General features: G+C 36.0%; 1 protein-coding gene across 1 annotated transcript in view; it reads left to right on the forward strand.

Annotated features, from left to right (window-relative positions):
* CNTNAP2 (contactin associated protein 2) overlaps nt 1-12,644 on the forward strand; it is a 1,392,626-nt gene that overhangs the window by 594,321 nt on the left and 785,661 nt on the right. Inside the window, exon 8 of the mRNA XM_042806379.1 lies at nt 1,869-2,133. Within this exon, the coding sequence (XP_042662313.1) occupies nt 1,869-2,133 (265 nt within the window). The remainder of the gene's footprint in view (nt 1-1,868; nt 2,134-12,644) is intronic.

Here is a 12,644-nt window from a genome sequence, read left to right on the forward strand (position 1 = left end):
AATGCTGAGATTTTATAATAAAGATAGGGACAAATCTGTTAGGAGATCAGTATAAATAAATACAATCTCTAGTTCCAGATTATTGGAAGCATCAGTGTTTTTTAATTAATGGAGGCTGCCAACCTGATATCCTAGTTGCTATTAGTTCTACTGGCCTTTATAGGTAGACTGTGTGACAGTATAACTTCTGATGTTCTATAGAAAAAAGGGGGTGGTTATGCAGAATCATCTAAGAATCTATCCGAGTGCTCGGGAAACTTATTTTTATTCATTTAGTTTTGACATTGAAATACTATATAAGAAACTGCCACACAGGTAGTATCTTGCTATGACACAGAGAAGGTGTTCTCTGATGTCATGTTCTTTTAAAAAGTGATCGGTTTGGACATCGGTAAATGAATGCTAAATCTTGCTTCCTTATTGATGTCATCTAGCCCATCTCCAATTGAAAATAATTACTTCTAAGAAAAATTTACTTCGGACTTTCTTCCAACACATTTTCAGACATAGAGTTACTGTCTTGCTTCCAAATTCTCTAACTTCCCTCAGGATGAACTTTCAGATGCATTTATACAATATTAATACAAAAATATGTGACATAAAATCTTGTATCAGGAAGTCAGTAATATGGAGTTTAAAAATATTTATGGGATAAAGATGATGATTGACTCCTACTGGAATTCTGAACAGTGCTTAAGTGAACCTCATCTCTAAACATCTAAGTACCTCCAAAAATGTTGTTCAATCCTTAATATTTTTTTAAATGTACAAATAAATATCAAACTGCTATCTTGATTATAGTAATAATTTCCATACTGCATCAAATAAAATTCTTCCTTCCCAAATTGATCTGAAATCGACACAGAGTATCCATCTGCTGTAGTGCAGCAGAAAACCTAACCATAGAACAGGATCTGTTTTGCCACATGTTACAGGAATTCTTCATCAGAGGAAGTTTTCCTGTTATATTTGCATTGATGCATTAAAAAGTCAATTCTGAACAGAGGTTGCTACAAATTATTTACAATTTCTGAGGAAAATAATGATAATATATCCTACCATTGTGGTCTTTTGTGAGAAATGACATGAAAATCAGAGTGAAAAATTCATATCCCTAATTCTAGTCTTGTTTATAGATACATTTTAAAGCCTTGGAAATCAATAAAAATGTCTGGATTTTTATCAGTTTCCCAAAGAGTAAAATTTTACAGTGTGAAAACTGCAGTTTCTTTTACAGAGAAAATTAGTGACTAACTACAAGTATTAGGCATTTTTAATGATCAGCTACTCCAAATCTTTCTGCTTCATGAAATGAAGTATTAGTTTATTTAGCATTATCCAGCAGAAAACGTAACAGAGAGGCTAGCTCTTCATACGGTATTACACATCCCTCTTTCTCAAACTCATGTATTGTACTGATTGACACATCGATACAAAGGTGTTTGGAAAGCTCTATTTCATTTGTAGAACATGATTAATTACTGCTCTGTTATGGACTTATTTGGTGACCACAAACAAGCCCACATTTCTCTGTGATTCATTTCTTCAGCTTTGAACTGGGAATATTAAAACTTTCATCTAAGCTTTATCTTAGACTATAACTCCTCAGTGCTAAGACTGCCTTTTGATGTGCATGTACAATACAAAATATAATGGGGCCATTGCTGGGCAGATCAGAAACATCAGCAACAACTTTATTATGGTAACAGTAATGATAATATTAATAGCATATTTTTACATGTAACTTGCATTGATCATAGTAGTGTCTAGGTTGAATGAAACCTAGAATACTTTTCTAGAGGTAACTATGGATTTAGCAAAATCTTACAATTTTTCTTTTTTTTTATTTTGTTTTGTGTTTCACTTAGGGAAATTTAAGTTTTTCTTGTGTGGAGCCACATACAATGCCTGTCTTTTTCAATGCCACCAGTTACCTTGAGGTTCCTGGTCGTCCAAGCCAGGATTTGTTTTCAGTCAGTTTCCTTTTCCGAACCTGGAACCCCAATGGACTTCTTGTCTTCAGCAACTTTGCAGATGACCTGGGAAATGTTGAGATTGATATAAATGAGGGCAAAGTCAGTGTCCATATCAATGTCACACAAGTGAAGAAGAACCGAATAGACATCTCATCAGGTAAGTGGGTTTTTTTTTTTTCAGTTGGTATAAATCTTCTTGGTGTTGTTTAAAAGCGTCATGGACCGAAAAATTAGAAAAATTGTTTTACCAAATACAAAATTTAAATTGCAACTATATTAAATTCTTTATTTTATGTTTCAATTAAGAGGTAGAATTTTGAAACAGTGGTTAGATTAAAAAAAAAAAAAGTCACAAATATTCTGTCATGAAACTCAGAAAATGTATCACCCTTAATCTATGAGGCAGCATTGCTTCTTTTTTTCTTTATGCTGTCTTGCAGCCTTCTCTGCAAAAATGCTTGGTTTCAAAAGGGGAAGGTAATCCCATGTTGAGAGTAGCCTAATAATTACGCTGCTTCTATTACTTCTCTAATAATTAGGAAGCTCTGATGAAAAACAAAAAATCGTGTTTTAACCAAAAGGCTGGCACAAAAAATACTATGACATTCTCTAAGTGTCCTGGAGAAATACCAGAGCTTTCAGTATCTGACTAAGGAGGTTCTGAAAAATACTGAGTAAAAAGTACAGATTAAGTATGTTTCTGGAAGAAAGGATGTTTGATGATGTCAGCTGACCAGCCTTTTAAAATGACTTGATTATTTCAATTTTGATAAATTATACTTTCAGTCTAGATTCTTTATGGAATTTTCAGGACAAGCTGTAGCAAATACAGTGTTAGCTACTTGATGTCAATTAACACTTTTCTCAGCAAAGTCATGACCAAAGCATGGGTTGGAAAATACAGAGTTGGTTGAAGACAGATTTAGCTCCACATAAAAAAAAACAGTGATTATTTGAAGTAGCGTATATGGCAACATAGTTTCTTAGCCAAAAAAAATGGACACATTTTTTTTCCTGAAATAATCTGTGGTTGAGATTTTTTCTTAATTTCATGGTTGAGTCTTCAGTCTTCATCAGTGAGACTGATATACTAGTATAGATCTGAACAAATGACAGCAGCTTTTATGCCTACTCTTCTATTTGATTTCTATTTAAAAATATATTGTCTACACAGTCATATAAACTGTGATGAAATGTAAGAAAAAGAAAAAAATGCCTTTTTAAATGACAAAACATGCATTGAGGAGGAAAGTAACATTTAATTTGGCAAGTGGACATTTTTGTGAGTTATGTCTTTTCATCCTGTTAAAGAAATAGAGCTGAGCATGAAATGGAATTAATTATTTCAAAGATAGAACTAAGATATGAATAACCCAAAATCAGAATTTACCTCTTTTATCATATCTCCTTCCATCATTACAATTTTTTTTTTAGCACAAAAAATCAATAACATAGATTACAAGTTAGCATTTCATTGTCTTTCTTTTATAGATACACTCATGAAAGAATTAAGTAATGCTTTGGTAATAGAATGGAGTCTGGAAGAAAAACATTTTTTTAAGGTGCTAGTGCATGATAATTAGGGAACACATGGAATTACCACCCTCAATTATTTATTTCTTAGTTCTGCCTGATACAAATTCCAGTTTAAAGAGAGAAGTGGCTACCCATGATACTTCTTCATAAGCTTACTTGTGGCTTTTTGGTCCAAGGAATATTTCAGTGCTGATTAGCCAAATATGAGAAATAAAAAAAAATAATCAATTTTCCACTAATTTTGCCCAGCATATATCTTGTTATGAAACCAATTTCAGATTCCATAACATTTGCATTCTGTTAAGTAAACACATGTGAAAACTTCTAATTTGCTCTTCTGCTTTCTACAGACCTTCATGCACAACAAAAATTTGCTAACTACTGCAATTTAAAACCAGAGTATTCATGTTCTGACTTTCTTCTGAAATACTCTAAATTGAATATTCTTCAGAGTACATCTTTTCCGTTTGTATGATCAGTTTACATAATAGACCAAGAATCATATACAGTCATTCAGTTTTATAGCCATGATGCCGTTCTTAATCTCCATACAATCCAATATCTACATACTGCTGTTTGAATATCTTAAAGAGTCGGTAGTTTCTTTTCTTATTACAGTATGTACCACAATAAAAATAAATTTATTGTTTAATTTTCATTGTATGGACTTTTTATATTTACATAGCTATCCTGGGAAAGCTTTGATTTATTTTAATACTTTTTTGCTATTTTTGTCACAACAGGCATTTCAGTGCCTGTGAAATGAATTGTGGGTGTGACCATAAGAAAGTAAAATATGGCATCTGCCAGGGAAGGCTGCAGAAGGAATGCTGCTGTTATATGGCAAATATCACAGTGACCTTCTTGTTCCTACCTTGTAAAGGGAACTAACAGATGTCAGCATATAAACCTGCTGGGCTTATGTAGAAGTCAAAGTGGTCTGCCTTTGGCACAAGGATTTCTGACTGTTGCAGTACTATAAATGTAAGATGAACACTTTTTCACTGATTATTTTTAACAGCTGGCAAAGAAGAATTTTCTGTAGTCAAGTGTGCAGCCTTCTTCTATGTAAATGCATGTGTCAGGTATGAATAATCAGACTTCTGCCTATTGGGAGGTACGCACCCTGGTTATCACAAAGAATTAGGCTAACTAAAACTACAACCTAAATGCAGGTGCGTTTCGTATTTCATAGCTTTGCTGTACTTATGCTTGTCACCTGTAATAGCCTATTTTCCCTGGAGGAAGCTAAAGTGTTTTAGTCCTTATTCCACCTCTCATAATTCAGTAACCTCCTTTCATTAGCAGCTTTTAATGTCAGCTTTCCATGTTGACATGGGTATATCAGCAGTTCATTCTGGGGCATAGTCTAATTCTGGATGTAGAAATAATAGTTGAACTGACTGGCAGGAGTCACATGAGAGAGCAGTATGCTGGTGTGTGGGTGGCACTTTGTTCCTGTGCATCTGTGTACTAAAGATACTGGTGTAGAACACAGTTCTGCTTTTCAGTGTCATAATATTCCTTAAACACCTTAAAGCTGCATGCACTAAATCTGAGAGTGAGTGGAGTTTAGATAAACAGGAGAGTCTAGCCGTCCTATATATCAAATATAGTTACATTTTCACCTTCCTCACTGGTAGCTGAGTACTGCAAACGTCCCCATTGAACTACTTGATGAAGTGATTTGTGATTCCTGGGAGGTTGTCATGGTTTGAGCCCAGAGGGCAACAGAGCACCAGGCAGCTGCTCATTCATTCTTTCACCCTTGAGAATGGGAAGGAGAAAATAAAACAAAAGGCTTGGGAATCCAGACAAGGACAGGGAGGAATGACTCACCCTCCCTGGTCACAGGCAAAAAACAGACTCCAGGATGGGAATACGAAGAACATCAATTCAAACACTAAAAACAACAACACTTAACAGAGTAGTACAGTAATGATCATGACCACATCTTAAAAAACCTTCCCCATGCCTCCCTTCTTCCTGGGCTCAGCTTTGCTCCTGATTTCTCTCCCCCCTCCCCACCAGTGGCACAGTGGGCAGGGGATGGGGGTTGTGGTCAGTCCATCACCCATTGTCTCTGCTGCTCCTCCCTCCTCAGGGGGAGGACTCCTTGCACTCTTCCCCTGCTCCAGTGTGGTTTCCCTCTCACGGCAGACAGTCCTACACAAACTTTCTCTGACATGACTCTTTCCCATGACCTGCAGCTCTTCCCGAACTGCTCCAGCATGGGTCCCCCCCATGTGTTGCAGTCCTCCCACAGAACTACAAGAGCAGAGTCTTCTCCCCTCAGAGTCCTGTCCTTTGAGCACAGAGGCCTGCCTGGTGTGGGGTCCTCCACAGGATGTAGATCAGCAGCTGTTCCACCGGTGACCTCCATGGGTGGCAGGGGTGTGCTCCTGCCCTCTCACCACAGGCTGAAAGGGCGCTCTCTACTTCAGCACACCTCCCCCTCTTCCTTCCACTGATCTGGGTGTTCACATAGGTGTCCTTCTCACAACTTTCTCACAACTCTCACTCCTCCTCCCATGTTCCCCTTCTTAAATAGGTTATTTCAGAGGTGCAGCCACCATTGCTAATTGGCTTGGCCTTGGTGCAGAGGTGGGTCCGACTTGGAGCCAGGGGAGCTTCAAGAAGCTCCTCACAAGGGCCACCATTATAGCCCCCTCCCCTGCTACCAAAAACCCCACCACACTCAAACCCAGCACAGAGGGATCAGAGAGATTATGAAAAAGATTTTCCTGTCAATTTGGCAGAACCTTCATACCTAATTAATTTGAGCATTTTGTTTAAGGAGAGAAAGGCAGATGCAGTTTTAAATATTTTGATGACACTTTACAAAAATAAAATTGAAATAATGCCAAAAAGGTACAGTTATAGCAGCTTCACTTCCAGTCTCATATAGGACACAGACCTGTGATTACTACTTTCGTATAGAGTCAGTAAGGTGAATAATTTACAAGACATTGTAAAAAGTTTTGTAGAAAACTGCAAGGTTTAAAAGTAAGAACATTCAAATAATCAGCAAGTGGAACCGATTGACAGTTAAAGAGTGAGAGCTACTACTAATCTGAGAAATAATTATAGGCGTATACTTTATTTTGTATGCCAATTCTACTTTTTCTATTTTATATAGTGATTGAAGGGATAGAATACTCTAAGGTGCTCAAATAAAAAACATGAATGTAAAAAGTTTAACTTCCGTGTAAATACAGAGACTCGAAAAAAAATTGGATCAATAGTAGGCAATTCATGGGAATCATGAAGCAAATATTGCTTTGCACTTAAAAATCACAGAAACTGGGAGTTACCATCAGGCAGTTCTTAGCAGTTTTCTTTGAGTCGCAGAGATCCTTGTCTGCTCTCATCAGTTGTCCTGTTTTTGTCAGGTATAATTTTTTCACAGTGTTAGCAGATCACAGTGTTAGCAGATCACAGCTAACACAACATGTTAGCAACAATCACAGCTCTTAGGTCCTATTTAATGTTACCCTTTGGTCTTCCAAAAGGCAATTAACAGTTCATTTATATAACAGCATGTGTTGCTCAGTGGATATTTCACTATATTCAATTCTTCATGAACTTCTCTCAGTTTCTTAATCAATCTTCTTCATCTTTGTTGGAATTATAAATCATCCCGGTACTTTATTCTTGGAATATTGAAAATAAAAATAGTATTTTTTTTAATTATTAAAATGGTTTTGTATATCTGAATCTTCTTCACTCATTGTTTGGAGTTCAAAATTATCTTCAGCCTAAGTATGAGATGTTCCTACTGTCTGTCATTCCTTAATTCCCTCTTTTCTTCTATTGTTGCTACTTTTAAAAAATCACAGGTAGTTGATGGTACCATTAGCAATTCCTAGATAACTTTCTGTATATCACTTCTTGTTTTGCAAAAATGCATGTTATTTTCTTCTTTGATTATGTTAAATACCTTTTGTCTTGATGCTCCTTTCATGCCTTCAGTCACGTCTGCCTCATCTCTGTGCATCTGATGAAATTATTTTGATGTATCTGTATTATGAAAATTTCATATTTAATTTGTATGTGCTGAAAAGGATGACAGATTATTGCATATATTGAGGTCTAGTATGTAAGATTTTTTCATTATTAGTAAAAGGCTGACTTCATGCTGACCTGGAAAAGCACAATCTCAGGTTTTACTTGATCTGGCTGTAGCTTATTTAACAGTGACAAAATGACTATTTGCTGACCTGTTCAGGGATTCAGCTGACAGAGGTAATAAAGAGCTGGTAAAAAACAGTAATAATTCTTTTACTCTATCAGTAAGGTGTACACTCTTTTGCCCATCATACAATTTTGAGTTGTAACAGAATATTTTACCTTAATATGCAATTTAGCTTTCAGTTTGTAGTACATATGAAAGGGACCAAGATGGTTAGTACTTGTGGTTATACTTAGTGACTGATTTTGCTTACCGAGTAGATTTTTTCCTTTTTTTGTGATCTTGCCAGTTGTTCCTTCAAAACATGTTTCTAAACAATAAAAATTTCCTTTCCTTCCCTGCCCATTGTTCTGTTAAGTGTTCAGTAAGCACTGTTTAGCTGTGAACAGACCAGAAAAACTGTTGTACAAAGTCAATGGCCTTGATTTTACTTTTTCTTATGTTAATCTTGTTTAGACACTACCACTGTTTGATTGATGAGAGATATATTAATAAACTTGCTGTTAATAAGAGGAAAATCAGGCCCACTGAGAACTGAAATAAAGATTTAATTAGAAGAAATAATCTACTGACTTTGCAGAATTACACAGGTGAAATACTTCAAGCTTGTGTATAAATCAAGAGTTAAACATCCTATTGACTATTTCTCTGCAGAGTATACTGTGATTAATATCTTCACAATTGTGTATGTCCCAGCATAGGGATTAATAATAGGAGAGAATCTCAGAAAACAGTCAAGAGATTTATCTTTACTGCTCCATATAGTTTAGGTCTAAATTCTTCTTTTGGCATCATGGGATTCAGGCAAACTTCCTGGAAATTGCTGAGTTTACCCAAGGGATTGATGGAACCAATGTTAAGCTAAGAAGAGGGAAGAAAGAAGTGTTCTTGCTTTCTTTAAGAACTTTTTAAAAACAGATTTCTAATGTACTTTTACATACCAAAGGGTTCTGATGTTCTACTACAGTTTTAAAAGTAATTTAATTTTAGCATATGCTACCTGTTTACTTAATGATCCTAGTCAAAATTTGTGATCTTACAATTAGGAGAATAAATTGCTGATGAAGTTGTATTTATTTATAATTTTAACAACTTAATGTTTCCTTTCTTGAGCAGAGAAGAAATCAGCAACTGGAAAATGTCACACTCCCACATCTCTCTGCCAGAAAAAAATGTTATAAAATATTTCACAAAGCCACATGCAAATGCTGTTTAGTTCAGGGTTAAGCCACAGGCCATATCCCGGTTGCCTCCTTTTCTTCCACTTAATTATGTTTACCTGCTTCAGCAACTTAACCCAAATTCCTTCCTAACAAAACCAAACTTCTCTGAAGTTTTCAACATGGGGAAAAAATCGTAATACATTAACAAACATAAAGAGTGTTGCTTTGCTTGAAGATACAGTAGTAACATTTAAAATAACACTCCTAGTGAGCCATCTAATGACTTTCCAATGTTTTTAACAACAAACCCAGAATCCCTGTTTCAGTATAGAAAAGAACTTCTCTGACTTTTAAGAAAAGACAAAGTTTTGACGGTGGCAGATTCTAAAATAATATCTGGATTTATCCTCTGTTTACATTCTCACTTGTCTTTTCATAGACAGCTATGACCTTTCATATCTAAACATTCTCTGCCCAACTTAAATACTAGGGGCTTTACGAAGATCCCTTGGATTTTACCCCACAGTACAAATGATATGTCACTGAAAAAGGATATCATCTCCTTTGGCCCATAATAGAATACAGAAGTTTTCAGAGTGTCCAATATCTTCTGCCATTAAATTGAATTAATCTGTTTGGAGCTCCTTTTTACCTCTTCCAACTCTCCTGGTTAACATCTTCTTCTGTATATTAGCTGCTGCTCAAGGCTGTCTTCAGTTCCTCCTGCCAACCATAAACTTATTAAAGCTTTGGATAGGAATATCTTTTTGTCATATTTATCCATATTAAGTAAATCAGACTTCTCCCGGTGGAATGTCTCTGGGAAGCTTTCCACCCTTCTGCCTTTCTGCTAGATCTTCAAGCCATTTGAGTTGCAGTTCATTTATATTTTATATCTTGGGTTAAAATAACATCCTTCAGGTAATAAAATGTGTCTGTCTGACAGATCTAAGGTGGTACTCTTCCAGTTACAATTCCCAGAGGCATTTTAAGTGGGAACTGAGAAGTATTTTTGCCTCTGATGCTAAATGAAGGTTTAAATAGGGATTGTGTATACACAGACCAAAAGTGCACTTCTGGTGGGAAGATAACATTTCCCACCAGGTCTTTTCCATATTACTGATGCTAGGTTATACACTGAATGCTAGTAAGTGGAGGCAGCTACCCGTGAGGCACTTGTCAGCATGATCAAGATGAAAGCAAAAATTCTATCCACAAAAGACAGCATGATGACTTAGCATCAGAAGAGTTTGAACAGTAGAGAATTATTTTCTTCCTGAATAGCCAGTTTTGTCTCTCTGTTTCTCTCTGTATGTTTATTTTTGGCCAATGTCTTTAAGCAATAAATGAGGCTATGTGAACAGGTATTTGTGGTTTTGAATTACAAGTAATTGAGAAGCAGACATGCTTGTAATAGTTATTATTCTTCTATGTGTTTTTCTTGTAGGCTGGTTTTGCACCTTGGTACAGTAGGCTCTCAAACCAGTCAGAGCAAGAAATGGAGTTCTTGATTGCAGAGTTTTCCTTCTAAGAAAACTGATGAGTTCAGTTAGGTTTTTGTGATTTCTGCTTCATCAGTCATTGATTTTCACTGGAATGTTGCCTACCGAGTACAAGATATGCATTCTAAAACATAGATGGTACCATTTTTGGATACTTCACTGTGACTAATGTCACTCTTTGTTGGTTGCACCTTGCAAGCATGGAGGAACCTAATAATCAAGAAAGCAGGCTGTTGTCCTTGACAGGCTTTCTAAATTTATATGGAAGTCTGAAGATCAGTTTACTTGTTTTGGCCTTATTTCCTCTGGGCTGTAAAACAGAGTTAGAAAGGACCTTTGCATGTCATTCTCTATATTAGTACTGAAAGATGAAATAAGACTTTTACAACTACTATTTAAGCAGTCACTGTGTTGAACTGAATTTCATTCAGAAAAGGATATAATAGTCAATAGTTAAATGGTAATTTTAAATTAATGATAGAAGAAATGTAAATCACATGAGTAGAGCAGGACAGAGATAGTTGGAAATTTACCCTTTAACTTCTTTTTTAATTCAATAAGTTTGACAGGAAGCAGAATTAATTTTAGTTGCTTTCCATGTTGCATTTGCTTAATCCATCCACATCAGTTATTGTCAGTCTGGTTCTAGTCAAGTCAGTGAAAATTTTGCTTTCAACTTTGATGGATGAAAGATAAGGCCCTTTGCACTGAATGGAACAGAGGTCCCCAATATTTTGTGGTTACCTGAAGAACATAGGTTTTTACTTTAGTGGGTCCTCTGTCTGCATATTTTTGCTGAATAGAAAATACCATGAAGAGACATCTCTCTAAAGATTGGTTCAGCAAGCCAAGGACATTTATTTAAAACCAGCATTAACTCTTGAATCAGTAAGAAGATAATGTTGGAAAGGACATGGAAAAATATACTTTTGATTGTATTTTAAGGTCTTTTAGGACTTACATGTGCTGGCTGAGGTGAATGTGGTTTTTCCCATTATTATTTTCCTTTCAGATTAGTAATGATGAAATAAACAAAAATATATGGTAGAGACAGGAGCTGTAGTGATGTTTGTTGTGTTTATACACATCCTAACAGCAGTATCCCCCTGGACACAATTGAGTATTCATATAATATAAAGGGAGATGAAGGGAATGTTTTCCAGTATTTGAAAGACTGGATATCAGACGTATTATGTTCTTTCCCCCAACTTACTAGTTTGTCATCTCTGTCTCCTCTTCTGTAAATGTGGCTTTTTGAGAAATCCTGTTTCCAGAACTCACACACCTATGAACACAGTTTGTCATAGATGGTAACATGATGGTAATCTCACAATAATATCAGCCAGTTCTCTCAGCAGTGTCATGAATACCATCCAGCAGCATTGGCTTAAAATTCTGTAAAAGCCCATTTTTCTGTTAATGACAGGATTAGATTGTTCCTGTAAATCTTTCTGTAAATGTTAAGTATTACTTGAAAAATGTGATTGGACTTGGTGCTATGCTTGCTCTTTAGATCACCTTGTAGTAGATTTAATTCTTATTGGAAACTATTGAGAAAATGTAGGAAATCTATTTGAAGTCTATTTGTTACTTCACTTCTATTTCAGAGAGAAGTAGCTGGCTAAGTATATCTTCTGATAACCCAACATATGAATTATCTGCTATAATAACTTAAACATATACTTCTACTGCCTACTTAGTCTGGCAGTTATGACATTTTGTAAATGCCTATGAGTAAGAGGATTAGTAGAGGGTAAAAAGAATGCACTCTTTATTTGATAGTATAAGTTATAGCCACTGTATATATGTATAGGTACCATTGTGCATATAGCCATATATCAATCAGAATTTACTTAGCTAATTTGCCAACTGTGACATGCAGCTGGTTTCACAGAACATCGACATTTGGTAAAATAATAAAACCATTTGAATGGATTGAGGAGACCCAGGGGAGACAGCAGGTGAGTCCACACTCAGGCTTCGTTTCATCTCAAGTTCTTGCTGCTCTCTGTCCCCTTTGCAAGCAGGCTGTGTCACTCCTCAGATATCATCCTTCAGTGGGATCAGTAGTTCCCACAGCATCAGAACTGAGATCCAGGAATAGATTAGTGGTCACACTGGTCTGTGACCAGCCTATTACAATAGAGAGTATGGACAAAACATCAGCTCTTATTCTGTCAGCCCAGCTTGTCCTCCAGTACTTTTCTGTAATGGTCTGTCCCCTTACAGAGTCTCATGGTCTCCCCCTCCCTCTGTACACACAACATATTCTAGA

This window comes from Tyto alba, unplaced genomic scaffold (genome assembly GCF_018691265.1).
Source record: "Tyto alba isolate M040663 unplaced genomic scaffold, T.alba_DEE_v4.0 Super-Scaffold_46, whole genome shotgun sequence".
NCBI classification, from domain to species: Eukaryota; Metazoa; Chordata; class Aves; order Strigiformes; family Tytonidae; genus Tyto; species Tyto alba.